An 18,189-nucleotide genomic window follows, 5' to 3' on the forward strand; every position below is an offset into this window, starting at 1 on the left:
ATGTCGTTAATCGCTCTCTTTTAGACCAAGGTAAGTTTTCATGAATCGGTATTTGGTCCTCATTTTAGCATCTAAAACGCCACGTGAACCTTGGTGTTTGGGGACTTCAGGGTTGTACGGAGCTGGTTAAAACACTTTTTTTAGGGCCAGTTGCACCAACCACATTTGACAGACTGATCAACGTCAGCCGGCGCGCCCCGGCGCTTCACTATGAAACTTTCCATACATAAAGATTTAGCGAACTCTTTAACGATACGAACAGTTTGGTGCAACCGACCTTAAGGCAGTCAGCTCTGTATTGATAATTGTCAGCATTTTTTTCTGATCTTGTGACTTGTGACCGATAAAATCTTGAGACTTAAGTCTAATTCAGCAAATATTGAACAGCAGCTTACGAAGCCTATATTTATTATCAGAGGCAGTCCAAGGAATCTGGTACAAATCGCTTATTATATAACAGCAAATCAAGTATCTTGCAATTAAGCCAGCTTCAATCTTTCAAGCAAAGTTTCTACTCTAGAAACATTGACATAAGAGTGTTTCTCACACATGTCTCTCTCAGGAACTGCTAAAATCTTTAAATGTACATAGGATGACCAAGTCCACAAGTCGTTAGCTGCCTTCTTATTCCTTAAGTTCCTTGATATTGCTTCTCATGTGTTGGTTAAGGCCTTTACTTTGCTTAGTTTACGAGTATATAAGATTGATCTACTACAGGTGTATGTGAAGTCCCCAATCCGCATTATCCCAGCGTGAGGACTATAGCCCAAGCCCTCTCGCGCATGAGAGGAGGCCTGTGCCCAGCAGTGGGACGTACATAGGCTGAAATTGTAATTATTTTATTTTTGATCTGCTACCGCTGGGGAACGATAGAAAACGCGACAAAATCGCATAATCATGTTAAGTATCATTGGAATGAAATCGGAATTCATATGTGATGAACTAATGGCGTGAATTATTTCCTTTTGTAACATTAAATTCTTCGGATGTGTGCGTATTTGCCAACCTCATAACCTCATATTTTGGTGCAATCAAGCGGGTTGGTGCGATTATAATAATATAAATATTTTCGCCACGTTCCTATATATTTTGCTCACTCCAAATCTCAATAAACGTTAGCGGCTCTGACTATTTTCTTTAACATTTAACGTTATTTATGTCACAATCCAATAAACGTTTTACGGTAACAATGATTAAATTAGCCCAGCAATCTAAGACGTGTTATTAAAGTGAAGTAGGTGGCGTTTTGCAATGATGTGCAATCCTCCTTGCGTCGTATTCCTCAATATTGAGGGTCGTGACCTCCCATTTGTATCACTTTTACTCTTACGATCTCCATTTGTTGAAGTGAAAACTTCTTTAGCGGCGCTGTGCACTTTTTGTGATGGGGTAAAAATGTCAAACTCGCGACAGGTCACGTGACCGTAAGATTCGTAAGACGGATACGTGACCGTAAGATTCGTAAGACGGACACGTGACCTGATCGAAAAACTGTTACAATGTCATTGAGTTTTCACTTCTGCCGGCACTCTCGTGCAACCTGTTTTTTTTCTGTCTTTGGCAGTGTGGAGAGCCATGTGAACTGTGGAGTCAAGACTGTCAACTGTGCAATATTCTTGTCATAAATATATAGTTAACAACTCTCTGTTTATGCTCCAATCGTTGGACTTTGTGTTATTATTCTTGAATAATCTATAATTAATCAATTTCTAAGCCAACTCTTACACATTACGTGTCCATTCATTACTCCATTTATGTAATCTGACAGCAGAATGCTCATGTATGTTGACTGTCATTTTGATGATCCACCCCCTCCCCCCCTCACTCCCCATTTGATTGATGATTATTAAAACTGTATACTGAAGTGGGTTCTCCTGTTTCCAAACATATATACGTAAGAACCTTCGCGAAATGACGCGGTTTAAATTCCTATAAGAAAACACTTCAAATAGGTACTCTTACATATGGATAAACAGATTTAGAGAAAAACAAGTAGATGCCGACGGCTGTCTATGATGTCAATGAGTTTTCACTTCTGACGGCACTCTCAGAGTGCAACCCGTTTTTTTTTCTGTCTTACTCACGATATTCATAAAAACACCTTGACTTGCACCAAGGTACTTGAAAGCGTCCATAGATTACTGTAACCGCTTATAATCAATTGGGAATAATGCACCGAGATTGTACTAAAACAAACTAAATAAAACTGTTTCCGGCACATCTATCTAAAAGACACTTCCATTCTTTGTAGTCTTCTCTGAACATTTAAAAACGACCTTAAAACTCTATACATAAGACTCAAATTAATTTACCACAGGTGTCCAGTCTAGTTTTTTCATATAATTAATCACTTACTTGAGGTGTCGGTTCGTAGGCGGGTCGGATGGTTTTGTTATCCTTGAAGTCGTCACGTTTGTCCATGGTGTGATGAGTTGGGGAGTACCTACAATACAAACACACACCATTTCGTTATTAAGTATCTTGTATAAGGGAAAAAAGTGGACAGATGCAGTGCATAATTGTTTTCCATCGTATTTTCTCGGAAGTTTTCGTATTTGTCATGCTACTTCAGTCAACCTCAGTACTTTTTGTACCGAGACTGACTGAAAAAGCAAGACACGTTCGTAACTTCGTACGTTTCCGTGAAAAACCTATGGAAAGTAATTATGCACGACATCTGTATCATTTACTTTTCTTTCGTAACGTAAAAAGTAACGATTATTGGGTTATTTCACCATTTCAAAATCACAAGGACTGTCTGACACACAGTCTGTTGATTGAAACAAGGAAAAAAGTGACCGCAGTTTTTCATATAAATTATGGATGTCAGTTTTGTGATGGCCCATACAAAATGTACACTGAGAGAAAAGGATTACAAAAACACACTTAGAATTACAAAAATAAACTTAATCCGGGGACAAGGAGAGTTAACTAATAGGAACAAATTGACTTTTGCAATTTCTATTATCTGTTTGTTGAAATTAGATTTAGGATTACTGAGCTGTTTGTAGAAATAAATAAACTTTACAGAAATAGTGAAACGTCCATAATTATTACTAAACTTCATTTTTTCCCCTAGTACAGAACTGTTTTTTAATTCCTGGTGATGATTTTTCTCTCAGTGTATGTGAAAATGCGTCAGAAAACTGATATTATTGTCGGACAACGTTTTTCCTTTTTAGGGTTCCGTACCCAAAGGGTAAAACGGGACCCTATAACTAAGACTTCGCTGTCCGTCCGTCCGTCCGTCCGTCCGTCTGTCACCAGGCTGTATCTCACGAACCGAAACTTTCACAGATGATGTATTTCTGTTGCCGCTATAACAACAAATACTAAAAACAGAATAAAATAAAGATTTAAATGGGGCTCCCATACAACAAACGTGATTTTTGACCAAAGTTAAGCAACGTCGGGAGGGGTCAGTACTTGGATGGGTGACCGTTTTTTTTTTTGCTTTTTTTTGTTTTTTTTTTTTGCTTTATGGTACGGAACCCTTCGTGCGCGAGTCAGACTCGCACTTGCCCGGTTTTTTTAGTCGATAGTCCTCTAGATCCTGAGTAGAAATAACCATACTTGACGTACCTTGCGTTCCCCGGTTCGGGTCTGCGTTCCGGCGATCGCTTGGCGGGCGAGATGCGGCGAGCGTTCCACTGCGGTCTGCTCGGCTCCACTGTTAATAAATATGTTAATTAGGGTTCCGTGTCCAAAGGGCATAGAGAAATATAAATAAAAATATCTTTATTTCAGAATATAAAAATTCCATACAATATTGTTAGCACCATAATACATTACAGCTAGATGTTAGTAAGTACATTAAAATTAATCATTAACACAATATTTTGACAATGAGATCAAGATTTATAATAAAATTAAAATTAATTGGAATCATGGATATATGTATAATAAATAATAAGTAAAATAAAATTGTCTAGAATTGAATTGAAGGATGTCACAATATTGTTATTCATATAAATAATGATTTCATGTCAAAAGTACAAATAGAAATAAACAAATGTCCTAAAAAATATTAAATATATCTTTTTAATTAATAATTTTGACCCAAGTGCACAGGATGGAACTATCTGGTCTGTCAGCGATTACCTTCAGTATCCTGTTGTCGCTGCGTCGGATGCGGTTTAGCAGGGATGCGACACGCTTTCGCCTGATCGCATAAAAGTCGTCGGTACGCGCCTCGGCAAACATTCCTGACGCGCTACAGAACCGTGGCAACCTCAACAGGACTCTGAAGGCATCATTATACTGGATACGAAGGGCATTATAGGCTTTCAGCGTGTAGTTGACCCATAGGCTACCCGTGTAGAATACTTGGCAGAACGCCTTAAAAAGGGTGATTTTAACTTGTTTTGAGCAACGGGCAAACCTACGAGCCAACATATTGCTTCTGACCGCTAATGCCCTTCGTTCCCTCTCCAAATCGAGATCGTCCTTGAGGTCCTCCGTCACATAGTGTCCTAGGTACTTAAAATGTGAAACCCTCTGTAGGTCATTACCCTTCAAAGCTATAGAAGGCACATGCTTAGGGTTCATTTTGTTTGACCTGAAAACTAGGACTTCGCTCTTTTTGGAGTTGTATATAAGACCGTGATTTTCTGCGTAGGCCTCACAGACACCCAGCATTTTCCTGAGTGCACTGACAGAGGGGGACAGCAGCACCATATCGTCGGCGTAGCTTATGTTGTTCACGCTGACGCCGTCGATATAACACCCCACCGGCATTCTGCTGAGCTCCTCTATCAGCCCGTTAACATACAAGTTGAAAAGCTTCGGTGAGGTTAGACCCCCCTGCCTCACCCCGCATTTCAACTTATATGCCTCCGACTGTGCTACCCCCCATCTAACCGTATTGGTCTGGTTGCCGTACCAATATTTAAAAATATCTACCACTTCACGCGGGACCTTACATGATGATAGTTTATCCCACAGGATACCATAGGACACCATGTCAAAAGCTTTAGACAGATCGAGGAAGCACGCATATACAGGCGTGCTCCTGTCAGTGTAATACTTGACGGTGTGCTTTAGACTTAAAATGGCGGTCTCAGTAGATAATCCTGCTCTAAAACCAAACTGCGCATCATGTAAATTTAGGTATCTACCAAGTCGCAAGTCAAGCACCCCGTCAAGTACTTTAGCTATTATTGTAGCTAATGAGATGGGCATATAGTAAGACAAGTGTGCTCACTCCATGCATCAGTGTTGGTACCAAAAAGTTTGTGGCAAGAAAATCATTTTTGGTACAAGCTTTTATCTCTGACTGTACTTTTCTTAGGACAGACAACTAATACTGATCGAGACAATTCTAAAAACCCCTTACACAATTAGGTTGCGTTGTTTCATCACAGAGTTCCTATGGCCACCTCCTGTTTCCATCATCAGATCAGTTCGACAGTATCATATCATCAGAACTACATACAGCTGCCATTTTCATGACGCTACGATCATTGGAAGATGGTTAAATTAGTTACCTTAGATTCCATTACATAGTTACATACAGGTCGACCTAATAAAAACTTGTTAAAAAGACTATTATTTTCATATAGTCGAGTAGCGGAATTATCAGTACTATAAGTAGCAGTAGTAGTACTGTCAAGAGTGTAAAGTGACAATAGATGTAGCACCGTCAGCACCGACCGGAAAGTCTAATGCTCAACAACATAAGACATTGTTCTATGCCAAAGGGTAAAAACGGGACCCTCTTACTAAGACTGGAGTCTGTCTGTCACCAGGCTGTATCTCATGAACCGTGATAGCTAGACAGTTGAAATTTTCACAGATGATGTATTTCTGTTGCCGCTATAACAACAAATATTAAAAAAAAATATTTGTACGGAACCCTCGGTGGGCGAGTCCGACTCGCACTTGTCCGGTTTTTAATAAAGCCTGTGACAGACGGACTGAAGCTATTTAATTTCCTGTAAATTCCCAAACTATTACTTTACTTTTTTTGTAAAGTCACAATGCATTTTTATGTTTACAAATGTATGATCGCTTTGCGGGCTTTTATTTTCGTTTAGAGGAGTAAAATGTTATGCTTAGAAATCGTATAATATATGTATAAACTCTTTATTGTACAAATCACATATTTATGGCACAGGATAGGCAGTACAAAGGCGAACTTATCCCTTTAAGGGGTTTCTTCCACCACGGCCCATTTTTATTTATGATTTATCAAACTACAACTATCTGTATAAGAACTATGACATGACATGAATCATGATGATGATGATGATGATGATGATGGGATGTTATCAGTGTTGGCAAAATATCAATTCGAATTGACGATTGACGATTGAGGATTGACCGATCAATTCGAATTGACGATTGACGATTGACGAAACTAATTCTAAATCTACTGATTGAAGATTGACGATTACTAATCGTTAATTCGAATTGACCGGTCAATCCTCAATCCTCAATCGTCAATTCGGATTGACGATTACTGTCTACTGTATGTACACCTAATGTCCTTTTTATTTAGGCCATTTTTTGAAACTGACCAAATGCGTTCCGAAGCGGTGTCCGAGTTTACCAAAGGTTCCGAAACATGTTTCTGACGGCATTATGAAGGATGTCCTTTTAGGAACATTTTCGGGACTTTCCTTGAAATTAACCGATAGCGTTCAAAATCGATATCTGAGGTGCCCAAAGGTTTCGAAACTTGTTTCCGAGGGAAATATTGAGAGATGCCCTTTTTTGGGACATTTCTAGAAATTACCCGATTGCGTTTAAAATCGATATCTGAGGTAGCCAGAGGTTTCTAAACATCTTTTCGACTGCAATATTGAAAGGTGTCCTCTTTCGGGACATTTTAGTGACATTTTTTGAAAGTGACTGCTTGCATTCAAAATCGATATCTAAGGTGAAAACAGCCTCCAGCATAAACAAGTTTTTTTGCCGTTCCTCTGTTTATCTTTATATCTACCTGTGTGGTGTGTTCTTATTATATTATAAATAAAATAATTAAAATAAATAAAGTAAAAGAAATAAATAATGTAAATAAAATAAATAAAATAAATAAAGTAAATAAAATAAATAAAATAAATAAAATAAATAAAATAAATAAAATAAATAAAATAAATAAAATAAATAAAATAAATAAAATAAATAAAATAAATAAAATAAATAAAATAAATAAAATAAATAAAATAAATAAAATAAATAAAATAAATAAAATAAATAAAATAAATAAAATAAATAAAATAAATAAAATAAATAAAATAAATAAAATAAATAAAATAAATAAAATAAATAAAATAAATAAAATAAATAAAATAAATAAAATAAATAAAATAAATAAAATAAATAAAATAAATAAAATAAATAAAATAAATAAAATAAATAAAATAAATAAAATAAATAAAATAAATAAAATAAATAAAATAAATAAAATAAATAAAATAAATAAAATAAATAAAATAAATAAAATAAATAAAATAAATAAAATAAATAAAATAAATAAAATAAATAAAATAAATAAAATAAATAAAATAAATAAAATAAATAAAATAAATAAAATAAATAAAATAAATAAAATAAATAAAATAAATAAAATAAATAAAATAAATAAAATAAATAAAATAAATAAAATAAATAAAATAAATAAAATAAATAAAATAAATAAAATAAATAAAATAAATAAAATAAATAAAATAAATAAAATAAATAAAATAAATAAAATAAATAAAATAAATAAAATAAATAAAATAAATAAAATAAATAAAATAAATAAAATAAATAAAATAAATAAAATAAATAAAATAAATAAAATAAATAAAATAAATAAAATAAATAAAATAAATAAAATAAATAAAATAAATAAAATAAATAAAATAAATAAAATAAATAAAATAAATAAAATAAATAAAATAAATAAAATAAATAAAATAAATAAAATAAATAAAATAAATAAAATAAGTAAAATAAATAAAATAAATCAATACTGACATCAGGAACATGTTTTTGAACCTCTGGGAACCTCAGATATCGAATTTAAGTCCAGTAAGTAAGTCCCAAAAACTTACACCTTTGAAAAGTAATCTTAGGGACTATGGTTAATCTAGATTGAGAATTGATTTAATCCGAATTGAGGATTGATGCGTTAATTCAAATTGATTCAATCGGATTGACGCGTCAATCAGAATTGATTCAATTCGAATTGATCAATCCGGATTGATCAATTCGGATTGACGCGTCAATTCGATTGATCAATCCGGATTGATTTAGTTCAGATTGATGCCAACACTGGATGTTATGACAGAGGGCAAAAATTGAACTAGATCAAAATACACGGTGTAACATGAGGAAACCGAATAATTTTAACCACGCATTTCTGAGGTCAAAAGAAGTAAAAAATGTAATATGAGTTTAGGTCAATTTCGCCAAAAAAAATTTTTTTGTTTCATTTTTTTCAATTTTTTGAATGTATTTGTACATAAATAATAAATGTTATTGGTAAACTTGTCACTTAAAATTGATTTTTACATTTTTTTTTTTCGTAGAACCTACTTTTTGCAAAGTGCTACTTGTCACTTTTTGACATCTATCAATAAGGATATTTAGACTACGTCCCTTAAGCAGCAACATCACCATCAAAAAGGCCTTTTACACCGTGTAACAATAAAAACTTATATTTTTTTAAATTAATAATATCTCTGAAACTAGGCGAATATCAAAAAAGTTTATAGGACATTTTTGTCTCTAAATATGATCAGGAATACGCTGTTAAAATTATTCGGTTTACTCATGTTACACCGTGTATAATATCAAGCATTACTAACTTCCTGGCCCCATACGGCCCGGTGACCTTCTATCATCATCTCGCGGCGGCTCCCGTCGTCCAGGGGACATCCGTCTGCCAGGAGACACTCGCCCTGGGGACATGCGTCGGCCAGGAGACACGCGTCGTCCAGGAGACATGCGGCGGCCGGGAGACATGCGGCGGCCGGGAGACATACGTCTACCAGGGGACATACGTCTACCAGGGGACATACGTCGGCCAGGGGACATACGTCGACCAGGGGACAGACGTCGACCAGGGGACAGACGTCGTCCGGGTGAATGCCTGATAAACAAAAGGTACAGTTGCAAAGGTGTAGTGTGTTCACTCTCTACTGACGCGGCGCGTACAATACGCGCAGCGTCCAAAAGGTTAAGAGCCAACAGGAGTGGTCATTTCTCCATAGAAACGTACTCGACTGTTTCCTCCGCGGGTTTTGATGCTAGAGCAATGATTTTTTCAACACAGAATAATATTGTCAATATCTGTGTTCTGACCGTTTTGCTTTTTTTGATATTTTTGTTTTTTAAGGCGCTAGAGCCCTTCAAAAATGGCCAAAACGGCCTCATTGACTATGCCGCAATGAGAGGCATAGTATTCAAAACTGATATCAATTAGCCAAAATAGCCAGATAATTTCATAATCATTTAGATTTCCAAATTTGGTTACGATTGGTTAAGTTTTGGAGGAGGAAACAGTCGAGTACGAAACCTCGATTTTTGAGATTTTTACGCAGGATTTTTCGCCTTGTCCTTATCGCACTAGTTTTAGGAGCCGCTTCCGTTAGCGAGACGGGTATATTTACCTAAAATATTTAAAACTCAGCTCCTGTTTCGCCTTAAATACAGCCACGACTCTATATCAAATATAATAACAAATATCATAACAGATATCTGTGCTCATCACACAAATAAAGAAAATAAAATAGCACTATAGTTTGAGCTGTTGTGTACTGTTTTATAACACCAGTGGCTAGTAAATAGAGATGACTAACAACATGAAACGCCGCCAAAACCGTCATTGTGGTCGTTGGATGCCACACTAATGCGTCAATCCTGATGGAATTAAAAATCCAGTGCCGTTTATCAGCCATTTGCCTCCAGCGGATCCTTAATTACTTTGGACACGTGGCCAGACGGGAGCCGGACAACCTTGAAAAGCGCATTATGGTTGGCATGGTGGAGGGAAGACGGGGTAGTGGACATCCACGAACCCGCTGGGTGGACACTGTAAAAAAGGCCTGCCAGGGATCTACACAGGCGCTTATTATTAGGAAAGCGGAAAATCGTGCAGAATGGAGAGCCTTGGTGCACAAAATAACGACCTCATGTGGTCGCGACCCTCAGTCATGAGGAATCGAGGAAGAAGAAGGTTGTTGGATGACATTAGACATGTAGGTGTTGCTTACCTCCTTGGCGACATCCGATCGGGCGAATGCCTCCTAGGAGACTTCGGCCGGCCGTAATCCTTATCGTACGGCTTGTCGGTACGATCGAACGGCTTGTCTGTGCGATCGAACGGCTTGTCGTACGGACCGGAGGGCTTGTCGTACGGACCGGAGGGCTTATCGAACGGACCGGACGGCTTGTCGAACGGTTTCTGCTGTGAAAAGGTAATAATTTAATGTTGTGTGACGTCCGTGTGTTTGAACGGACCAATCACGGCACGGGACTTCACTCACCGGTTACCGAGTGGGCACCATCGATGGCGCAGGCCGGGGTTTATACCTCGTTTTTTTTAGCATTAGAAAAAAGGTAAACAATCTTGATGTGTCTTTTAATTGAAAAACACATTTTAAAAATAAGGTAAGGCAAATATGTAACAATTATGAATCTAATACGATCATTTATATTCTTCTGCTTACATAAGTAATAGTTTTTGGTTTTTAAAAAGCGTTTTTCAATTAAAAGACATGTCATGCTCGCTTACCTTCTTGCAAGTTCTTTCTAAAGGTAAAGGTAAGGTAGGTAAGGTGTAAAGGCAGTAAAGGTGGGCCAAAATGGTTACAGAGTGGGACCCACGGAACACCATCGATGGCGGAGGTTGGGGTTCAGGCAGACCGAAAAGGAGACGGCGGGACGACTTGGACGCATTTTATCCGAATTGGCGGGAAAGAACAAATGATAGCATTGAGTGGAGGAAAGGAGAGGAGGCCTTTGCCCAACAGTGGGACACTAAACTAGGCTAACAAAAAAAAATTTAGTATGTACCTGTTGAAGCGCTGGTGGCCTAGCGGTGAGAGCGTGCGTCTTGCAATCTGGAGGTCGCGGGTTCAAACCCCGGCTCGTATCAATGAGTTTTTCGGAACTTATGTACAAAATATCATTTGATATTTACCAGTCGCTTTTCGGTGACGGAAAACATCGCGAGGAAACCGGACTAATCCCAAATAGTCCTAGTTTACCATCTGGGTTGGAAGGTCAGATGGCAGTCGCTTTCGTAAAAACTAGTGCCTACGTCAAATCATGGGATTAGTTGTCAAGCGGACCCCAGGCTCACATGTGCCGTGGCGAAATGCCGGGATAACGCGAGGAAGAAGATGTACCTGTTGTGGTATCCATGGTTGAGGTTGCGGGGGCCCAGAGCTCGGTCCAGGGCTATATTGGCTCGGCCCTTGGAAGTTGTCTTTCATTATTGTGATCTAGAACAATAATTTATGTCACCGTTAGGGTGGTTACTGGTTACTTCGGTGTCTTTTTTTGGGTTCCGTAACCAAAGGGTAAAAATGGGACCCCATTATTAAGTCTCCGCTGTCCGTCTGTCTGTGTGTCAAAAGGCTGTAACTCATGAACCATGATAGCTAGACAGTTAAAATTTTCACAGATGATGTATTTCTGTTACCGCTATAACAACAGATACTAAAAACAAAATAAAACAAATATTCAAACAGGGCTCCCAAACAACAAACGTGACTTTTTTGCCATTTCTTGCGCTTGGCCGATTTTTAGGGTTCCGTACCCAAAGGGCACAGACCAACCCCTATAGACCGAGCTTATAGGACGACTCGCGGTCACCGCACGTATGGTGTATAGGTCAAATATAAGATTGCTCGCGCGCCACTCCGATCAGTTGCGCCCAAGATTACGACCTGTTAGCAGTGTGCACGAGTCTCAGAAAATAAATCGTAAACTATTGAATTTATTGGGAAATCATGGGATATTGCAGCATAAAATGGTGTGGCAAGTCATCTAAGACTTCTACTTACAAAACAGATGGAATAACATCCCACTGGAAAGTAAAATTCATTATTTCATTGAATAATGTTTCTTGTCCGCGGGGTTCATTTTATACTGGTCACTAAGCAGAGGCGCAGTAGTCCGTCCCTTTTCGTCAACTTGAAAATGCAATGTGCTATCCCTTTCCCTTTCGACTAGTGATGTGACGATGATGGTTTCGTCAGTTGCGGAAACTTCGTGCTTCGTCATGCCGTATTGTACCATTTTAGACATAATATGTAGGTAATATGTTTTTAGAATCCTCTAGGCCAGCGGAGCCGCATGTTATAAGATGGACCTGATGATGAAAGACGTGCGAGGGAACTCGGTGTTGGTTTTTGTAATAGACATATGTTGTAAGGGTTTTTTAGAATCCTCTAGGTGAGCAGTTAGGTCTCACGTCACGAGATTGACCTGATGATGAACTTCAAAGAAGTGCGAGGGAACTCGGTGTTGGTTTGTAATAGACATATGTTCTATGGGTTTTTTAGAATCCTCTAGGTGAGCAGTTAGGTCTCACGTCACGAGATTGACCTGATGATGAACTTCAAAGAAGTGCGAGGGAACTCGGTGTTGGTTTGTAATAGACATATGTTGTATGGGTTTTTTAGAATCCTCTAGGTGAGCAGTTAGGTCTCATGTCACGAGATTGACCTGATGATGAACTTCAAAGAAGTGCGAGGGAACTCGGTGTTGGTTTGTGATAGACATATGTTGTATGGGTTTTTTAGAATCCTCTAGGTGAGCAGTTAGGTCTCATGTCACGAGATGGACCTGGTGATGAACTTCAAAGAAGTGCGAGAGAACTCGGAGTTGATTTGTAATAGGCATATCTTATTGGTCCATTTGAATATGTTTTCAATACAATCTTCTATGACCTTAATAAGAGGGACAAAAAAAAATTATGATATTTTGGCGACACTTTTTTTCTCGTATCGAAAGAGATTGCGATTCTGAGTGGAAATAATATAAAATTTCTAAACTTTAAAATTTAAGTTCTGGGTACTTTAAACAGAAATGCCCTAATATGTTAAGTAAAATTTTCAGGTACTTTGTTAAATTACTTAATGAAATATTAAATTATTCAATATAATTATTAAGTAAGTTTACTCTAAGTATACTAAATTGGTAACAATTTTACCACAATAAATTTCGGTATCACTAGTAGCAGTACCCACTAACTGTAATGAACATGTCCCATCCCTACGCTTACACGTATCAGCGCGCCATGTTTGAAACGACCAATCGCAACGCCGTGAGCACCCCTCCCGCACCTCACAGTTTGGTGATTTGCGTCGGGAACAAAATGGCCAATATTAGGTTTCTAGAGGCGGTGTTCTGTGCCAAAGGGTAAAACGGGACCCTATTACTAAGACTTCGCTGTCCGTCCGTCCGTCCGTCTGTCACCAGGCTGTATCTCACGAACCGTGATAGCTAGACAGTTGAAATTTTCACAGATGATGTATTTCTGTTGCCGCTATAACAACAAATACTAAAAACAGAATAAAATAAAGATTTAAATGGGGCTCCCATACAACAAACGTGATTTTTGAAGTTAAGCAACGTCGGGAGTGGTCAGTACTTGGATGGGTGACGGTACATACGGTCCGCCTGATATAGGCTGTGACAGACGGACAGACAGACAGACGTACGAGTGATTCTACAAGGCTTCCGTTTTTTTCCTTTTGAGGTACGGAACCCTAAAAATATACTGTAGTTTTCGTATGGTCTCAGGATTACATACCGGTTTGCTCTGCGCTGGGTAGTTTTGTCCCGGGAACCTATTGGGCTGTCCTCCAGGCCTGTTCATTGGCGTGTCCACAATCTCCACCGTACGGAGCACGTGGGGTCGTTGACCCGGCGGCTGAAACAAAAATTAGTATGTTAGGGCAGGGGTACGAAACTCCTGACATCGGCCAAACTCGGCTCCGCTCGGCTCAGCATTGCTCCGAGCAATTATTAGGGTTGGCATCACTTAACTTCCTTTTGCGTGCACGACCACCGATAAGATAATCACTTGAATTTTGACAACCCTAAATAGCTGAAAGGGATAGTGCCATATATTAAAAAGGGATAGCATGATTCGACCCTGTACCGCTGTCAAACTTCGGTTTTGTAGGAAGTTTCCTTTCTGTACGGCAGTACTATTATTTATTCTGTGGTTAGGGCAGGGGTCGGAAAACTTTTGAAGTGCCAACACACAAAATGCAGTAGAAATCACCAGTTTTAGGAATGGCAAAGGGCATCAACTAGTGTTTTCAGTACTTTAAAACAGCGGTCGGCAACCAGCGGCCCGCAAACCTCTTACTTGCGGCCCGCGAGCCTCCCTGGCTAATTTGTATGTAATATTGACAAACGACCTTGTCTGATAAAGTCATAAATATTAACAAAGTGCGACCCGCGTCCACTTCGTTAACTGCTATGTGGCCCTTGGCTGCTAAAAAAAATACTAATTTAGTACAACATGAGAGCATAACTGCACATTTCAGGTATTAAAAACAAGTGCGAGTCGGACTCGCGCACGAAGGGTTCCGTACCATAAAGCAAAAAAAAAAACGGAAAAAAATGCAAAAAGAAAACGGTCACCCATCCAAGTACTGACCACGCCCGACGTTGCTTAACTTTGGTCAAAAATCACGTTTGCTGTATGGGAGCCCCACTTAAATCTTTATTTTATTCTATTTTTAGTATTTGTTGTTATAGCGGCAACAGAAATACATCATCTGTGAAAATTTCAACTGTCTAGCTATCACGGTTCGTGAGATACAGCCTGGTGACAGACGGACGGACGGACAGACGGACGGACGGACGGACAGCGGAGTCTTAGTAATAGGGTCCCGTTTTACCCTTTGGGTACGGAACCCTAAAAAGGTGAAAATATACATTTGCAATATAAAAAGAATGCAAATGAGGATTAAAGTACAAGAATGCCTATGACCTCTGTTCTTCACAAAAGCTTCATAATGCAGAGCTAAGCAAAGCCTAAGCTCATTGAGCACCAAGGAGGTTTAACCCTTTGACCGCCATAGAAGTCAGGTGACGCGCGTGGCTACATCCCAATTGATATTCATCATCTTCATGCATTTCAACAAGGTACACGATGACGCGCGGCACAGGACACAACTTTGAGTTCACCTTTTCACGGTTTGTATTGAATTAAGGGTTTAATATGATAACTTACCCCAGAGTCTGGCACATTCCTAGGAGGTCCTCCATAACCCTGATCTTGAGGTCTTTGGAACTGGTCCCGCTGCGGGAACGGCTTTCCGTCTGACCTCATCTGTCCCATATCATGCCCCATGTTCGGACCATTCGGACCCATATTTGGAGCATGGGAGCCCATGGAACCCATGTTCTGCGGTGGCCCCTGGTGACCATACTGCTGGTTTGAATATTGGTTTTGGTGCATGTTTTGATGCTGTAAAAGAAATGTTTAGATATAATGTGGCATTTAAAATGTTATTAGCATTAATGACAAATATTTAATAACCTGACAACAACTTTAACATCAAAATTTAACATCGAAATAATACGCTATTTTATTTTATTATAACATTAATGACAATTTGCATTTATTCAAAATAATAATAACAATGTGTAATAGCAACCATATATTATTTAATATTTTTTTATCAAAAAAAGTTAAAAAATACATCTTAGTAAAGTTTACTAATTCATATTGAGCCTTAGCATTTATAACTGCTCTTCAAAAATAATTACCTGAGGAGGCATATTATTATTCGGCCCAGGGCCCTGTTGGTACCCATACGAGTTGTTATTGGGCCCTGGTCCTGGTCCGGGGCCTATCGGATTGGCAGTCCACTGCGGGCTCGTCAACTGGCTAGCCGGCATGTTGGGCTCCCATTGCGGACGGTAGTCCTGCTGGTAATCATTACGAGGCTGGTTGTAGTTCCCTTGCTGACCAAAGTTCTGTTGCGAATTTTGCTGAAATTATGAAATAAAAAAATTGTTAGCCTTTATTATAAGGTCTCAAAGGATGTGGAGAAGCAGATAATTAAGTTATCAAGTGAAATAAATAGGATGGAACTCTGTAAGCTCATTTACGGTATGTAATAGTATTACAGATGTAGTGCATAATTTTATTCCATTTTCTCGGAAACATTCGTATTTGTCATGTAATCATGTTACTTCAGTCAACCTCAATTTTTTTTTTATCAAGACTTATTTTATTTTCATTTTAAGACTGACTGCAATAGCAGGACACATTCATGTGCTTCGTGCAAAATATGATGTGAAATAGTTATGCACTATTTCTATTGTATGTACAATAAAAATTTGGTCTTAAATTCATAGTCATATGAAGCCCCTCAAGTACTAGGAGATTTTTGAAATTTCTTACATTTTGTACGAAAACTGTGTCTCCAGGAGTGAACGAATTAAAGGCCATTTAATTTTATTATTTATTAATAGTAACAACATTGGTATTCTACAATACCAACCATTGCATCATCAGATCTCCATGAGCTCGGCGTCGGAAAAAGAATAGAATAGAATTGATTTATTTGTAAGCACAAACACAAAATAAGATTAAAGTGCCACGAAATGGCCCGATCTCAGCATGTTGCTGGTGGCTTCCAGCACTGATCTTCCGATGAGACCATCAAGTGAGAAGAATCACGGAAGGTAACAGACAAGAAGAAAAAAGACAGAAATAGAAATAGAAAGCTGGCGCCATACCGCTCAGGACCGTGCAAAGTGGCATGCTCTTGTGTTGGCGGCCAAGACTCATTTTGGGTCATCGCACCAGCCAAAAACAAGTAGTGTAACTTAAAAAAATTACCGATTTGGCGACTGGAACAACTCGCAGCGCGCATCCCATGACCCAGAACCCATCCAGACATTTTATAAGGTGGCTCCCTTCGCTGTCGTCGGCCAGTCCAATTCTAACTTTCTTCAACCCATTATCTTTCACCAGCTCATCCAAAATAAAGTCATTCAGGTTACACTGCTTTTTAATTAACAGCTTAATATCTTTATACGTGGTCTGAAAATAATTGATTTCATGATTAAAACTGATTACAGGGAAAAGCAACCTTCAAAATGTAACTTAGTTGTTCTTACCGTCGGTGGCAATCCACTTATTGTTAGCATCATCTTGAAGAGATTAATATTAATTGTTTATTTAACGTAACAATACAATTATCTTAACACTATACTATATTTTATTCATTATTAAAAACCCATATTACTAACTCCGCAAGTCCGCAAAATTGTAATCACAAGCGATTCGTGACGCTTGTCGCTTGAAAACCCAGAAAAGGTAGAAAAGAATTATAATCTGTTTGTTAAGACAGTTTGTTTTCGTTTCACGAAGTTTAATACTGTTCGGTACTATTTAACTAATTTTCATGAGATAATGTCATAAAAATTTGTTAAAATATTCAATATTAAATCCTAAAATTAAACATTTTGATTTTATAGGCAAATAAAGTTACAGTTTACATTTAATTTCTATGTCTTAGCAAGTTAGCACGGACTACTTGTTCTGATATTTCGTAAAACTGAAAATTCACCCGGATTTCCGATTGGAAGGAGCTGTCAGTGTCAAATATCAAGCGTTCTGTTCTTTCTGTCACTCTGTCCTGTCAGCAAATTACAAATGGAGGATTGAGTAAAAGTTTCGCTTGATTTCAAGCAATTTTTGTGAAATTATTGAAATTAAGATTACGCCACGATTAGGAGTTAAGCCAGTTTCGTATCTATAAATGGAAATATTCTACTAACAAGATGTTATTGACTATACACAACCTGCCGGGTTCTGTAAGTCTTACTTACTATTGTATGCATTTACTTTTAGATACAACACATTCAATCGGCGTCTGTTAATATTGTTTTTCTTTCGCAGACCCGTTACGCGGATGTAAAAAGCTTACTGAAGGACAAATGCGGTCTGACGGAAGTTATCGTAGACAATTTGGTGAATGAGGGTAAAAGCAAGAAAGTCACCGTGGGACTGGCGACTGAAGATGATGGCGCGTTTGTGGTCAGAAAACTCAACGGGTTGTTCATTAACGGGCAGCAGTTGTACATTGAGGACAAGAGGCGACCCACGGTAATATTTATTTTAAATTATTTATTTATTTTCCTAATTCAAAATCGACACAATTTCTGGAACTGGCGGACACTGTGCGTGCGAGTGTGTCCATGGCCATTCGG

At 38.1% G+C, this 18,189-nt stretch overlaps 2 protein-coding genes across 5 annotated transcripts in view; one reads left to right on the forward strand and one right to left on the reverse strand.

Moving 5' to 3' along the window:
• The window catches only part of LOC134675840 (uncharacterized), a 37,042-nt gene extending 19,790 nt beyond the window's left edge, over nucleotides 1–17,252 (reverse strand). For 2 of the 3 annotated variants that reach the window (XM_063534140.1, XM_063534138.1), the window contains exons 1-10: nucleotides 17,095–17,252; nucleotides 16,814–17,017; nucleotides 15,733–15,957; nucleotides 15,194–15,430; nucleotides 13,757–13,876; nucleotides 11,343–11,438; nucleotides 10,206–10,399; nucleotides 8,799–9,082; nucleotides 3,583–3,670; nucleotides 2,356–2,443 (exon numbers count right to left, since the gene is read on the reverse strand). In XM_063534140.1, the coding sequence (XP_063390210.1) occupies nucleotides 2,356–2,443; nucleotides 3,583–3,670; nucleotides 8,799–9,082; nucleotides 10,206–10,399; nucleotides 11,343–11,438; nucleotides 13,757–13,876; nucleotides 15,194–15,430; nucleotides 15,733–15,957; nucleotides 16,814–17,017; nucleotides 17,095–17,127 (1,569 nt within the window). In that variant the 5' untranslated portion in view covers nucleotides 17,128–17,252. The remainder of the gene's footprint in view (nucleotides 1–2,355; nucleotides 2,444–3,582; nucleotides 3,671–8,798; nucleotides 9,083–10,205; nucleotides 10,400–11,342; nucleotides 11,439–13,756; nucleotides 13,877–15,193; nucleotides 15,431–15,732; nucleotides 15,958–16,813; nucleotides 17,018–17,094) is intronic. The other variant, XM_063534139.1, reaches the window with a different exon arrangement.
• A 362-nt stretch (nucleotides 17,253–17,614) lies between these two features.
• LOC134675849 (uncharacterized) overlaps nucleotides 17,615–18,189 on the forward strand; it is a 30,064-nt gene continuing 29,489 nt past the window's right edge. For both annotated transcript variants that reach the window (XM_063534151.1, XM_063534152.1), the window contains exons 1-2: nucleotides 17,615–17,793; nucleotides 17,879–18,085. In XM_063534151.1, the coding sequence (XP_063390221.1) occupies nucleotides 17,761–17,793; nucleotides 17,879–18,085 (240 nt within the window). In that variant the 5' untranslated portion in view covers nucleotides 17,615–17,760. The remainder of the gene's footprint in view (nucleotides 17,794–17,878; nucleotides 18,086–18,189) is intronic.

The sequence above is a fragment of the Cydia fagiglandana genome, chromosome 23 (assembly GCF_963556715.1).
Source record: "Cydia fagiglandana chromosome 23, ilCydFagi1.1, whole genome shotgun sequence".
Classification (NCBI taxonomy): Eukaryota; Metazoa; Arthropoda; class Insecta; order Lepidoptera; family Tortricidae; genus Cydia; species Cydia fagiglandana.